The following is a 2,764-nucleotide window of genomic DNA, read 5'->3' on the forward strand; positions in this document are numbered from 1 at the left end:
AGGAAGAGTATAGCCATCCATCTAGTTATACTGCTTAAAATTCCAGGAGTTTGGGGCACCTGGGTGGCTCAGTCGTTAAGCGTCTGCCTTCGGCTCAGGTCATGACCTCAGGGTCCTGGGATCGAGCCCCACATCGGGATCCCTGCTCAGCGGGAAGCCTGCTTCTCCCTCTCCCTCTGCCCCTGCTTGTGTTCCCTCTCGCGCTGTCTCTCTCTCTCTCTGGCAAATAAATAAATAAAATCTTTAAAAAAAAAAAATTCCAGTTTTCCTGACATCTCCCTCTCTCCTACTTTCTATATCCATTTCATCTCTAAGCCCAGTTGGTTTTACCTTCTGTCTTTCAGATCCATCTACTTGTCTTCACATTTGACTTCACCTCTTGCCTGGATGATAGCAATAGTGTTCTCATCTCCCTCCATCCTCTCTTAACCTTCTCTAACCCCCCTCCCCCCACCCTTTGCCCACCTTGTTACCTAGTTATCTTCTCTTTTCTTTCTTTTTTTTTAATTTAAGTAATCTCTACACCCAACATGGGACTCAAACTCACAACCCTGACTTTTGCCTTGTTGCATCCGAGAGAGCAAGATGGGTCACCAGCAGCTGTACTGGAGCCATCGGAGGAAATTTGGCCAGGGTTCTCATTCTTGCCGCGTCTGCTCAAACCGGCACGGTCTGATACGGAAATACAGCCTCAGTACGTGCCGCCAGTGTTTCCGTCAGTACGCGAAGGATATAGGCTTCATTAAGTTGGATTAAGTGAACTTCCTTGAATTGGTCATCCAAGATAACCTACCTTAACTGCAGATATCCAAGATACCTACTTTAATGCCTACTCATTGTACATAAAATAAAAATACTTCAATTATGAAAAAAAAAAACAAACTCACAACCCTGAGACCAAGAGTCACATGCTCTTCCAACTGACCCAGGCACCCCCCTAGCTTTTTTTTTTTTTTTTCAAAAGACAAATCTGATCAAGTCTTTCCTCTGCTCTTACCCAGAATGGAGATTCTTTGGTGAGACTTAAAATATGTAAGAGCTGCACTTCCTTTTCTGGAACAGTTGTCTTCTTCAGGGGTTCACACAAGCTGTGATCAAAATGCCTCTATCATATGCTCTGCTAAACACTGAGAGAAACACGAGACTAAGGCTCAGAATTGGTTGGATAACTGAAGAAGAGCAGCTAAAGGGAGGACCAGACGCAGGAGTTGGATTGGCTGTTATTTTAGGTTGCACTTGATAAGAATCAAAGTGAGGTTTGACCCAGCAAAGAAAAGCATCCCTAAGTTTTGGAGACCCAGTGACAGCTTCCCATTGTTCTTTATGTAAATATAAAGATGTTTGACCCTACCTACTTCTAGCTAAAGCTCAGCCAGCCTGCCCTCACTGTTTCAGTCTCTGTCCCTCACTGTGCCCCTGCCACCCCAGGACTTCTATTCATGCTGTTCCCTCTGTCTGGAATGCAGTTCCCTGCTCTCTCTACTTGGTTAACTCCTACTCATCCAACTCTCAGCCCTATCAGCAACTTCCCTGACAAAATCAAATGCCTTCCTCATAGGATCTCAAAGCAATCCTTTCTCTTCTCAATAGCAATTATGTCAGTTGGTAATTTTATTTGTGTGACTATTTGGTTAACATTTCTATCCCCCCTGGACTGTAAGCTCATGGGGACAGAGACTGTATGTTCTGCTTCCTTTTGACTCCTCAGTACCTAGCAAAATTTCTGGTCCATAGTAAGCCCTCAATACGTATTTGCTGAATAAATGGATAGTTGAATGACTGTATATGTAAATGAATGAAAGAATTAAGATTTAGAGTCATCAAAAATATGTTTTTAAGTGGCCCAAAACAACTGTTGTAGAATTACTCCATTGTTTATTTAAAACCTGTCATAAAAGAGCTCCAGGTAATAATTAATATATCATGGTACTTAGGCCCTCAAATATATCCTGTGGTATTAATGTAGATTTGTAGCTGTAAGCCGTAGTTTCAAGAAGGCAAGTGCTATCTTCTGCTATAGTGAATCATGGTTTCAGTCTCTTAAGAGATCACCAGAAAGCAAGCTGGGATAATTTTATAGCTGTGAGCCTAATTTTATATCCCAATAAAAATATGATATTGCTTATTTGGAAAATTCAATAAGAATCTATTTGTAGGGGTGCCTGGCTGGCTCAGTTGGTAGAATATATGACTCTTGATCTTGGGGTCATGGGTTCAAGCCCCATGTTGGCATAGAGCCTACTTGAAAAAAAATTTATTTTATTTTTTAATTTCATTTCATTTCATTTCATTTTATTATTTTATTTTATTTTATTTTATTTTATTATGTTATGTTAGTCACCATACAATACATCATTAGTTTTTGATGTGGTGATCCACGATTCATTGTTTTCGTATAACACCCAGTGCTCCATGCAGTACATGCCCTCCTTAATACCCATCACCGGGCTAACCCATCCCCCCAACCCCCTCCCCTCTAAAACCCTGTTTGTTTCTCAGAGTCCATAGTCTCTCATGGTTCATCTCTCCCTCCGATTCCCTCCCCTTCACTTTTCCCTTCCTTTTCCTAATGTCCTCCATGCTATTCCTTATGGGCTATTCCACAAATGGGAAAAAAAATTTATTTGCAGACTTAATAGTGTAAGGAACTTAAAAAATAATAATATAAGGAACTTTGTTGAGTTACAGGCTACCCATCTTTGTGAAAGTATAGCTCAAGACCAAACTCTCCTTGATAGTCTTTGTTTGAAGTGAGATAGGAATT

General features: G+C 40.9%; 1 protein-coding gene across 1 annotated transcript; it reads left to right on the forward strand.

Moving 5' to 3' along the window:
* The first annotated feature begins 556 nt into the window (after nt 1–556).
* On the forward strand, nt 557–876 carry LOC110578045 (40S ribosomal protein S29-like). The gene has a single exon (XM_044914726.1). The coding sequence runs from the start codon at nt 586–588 to the stop codon at nt 754–756; it is 171 nt and encodes a 56-aa protein (XP_044770661.1). The 5' UTR covers nt 557–585; the 3' UTR covers nt 757–876.
* The last annotated feature ends 1,888 nt before the right edge of the window (nt 877–2,764 follow it).

Source organism: Neomonachus schauinslandi, chromosome 5, assembly GCF_002201575.2.
Source record: "Neomonachus schauinslandi chromosome 5, ASM220157v2, whole genome shotgun sequence".
NCBI classification, from domain to species: Eukaryota; Metazoa; Chordata; class Mammalia; order Carnivora; family Phocidae; genus Neomonachus; species Neomonachus schauinslandi.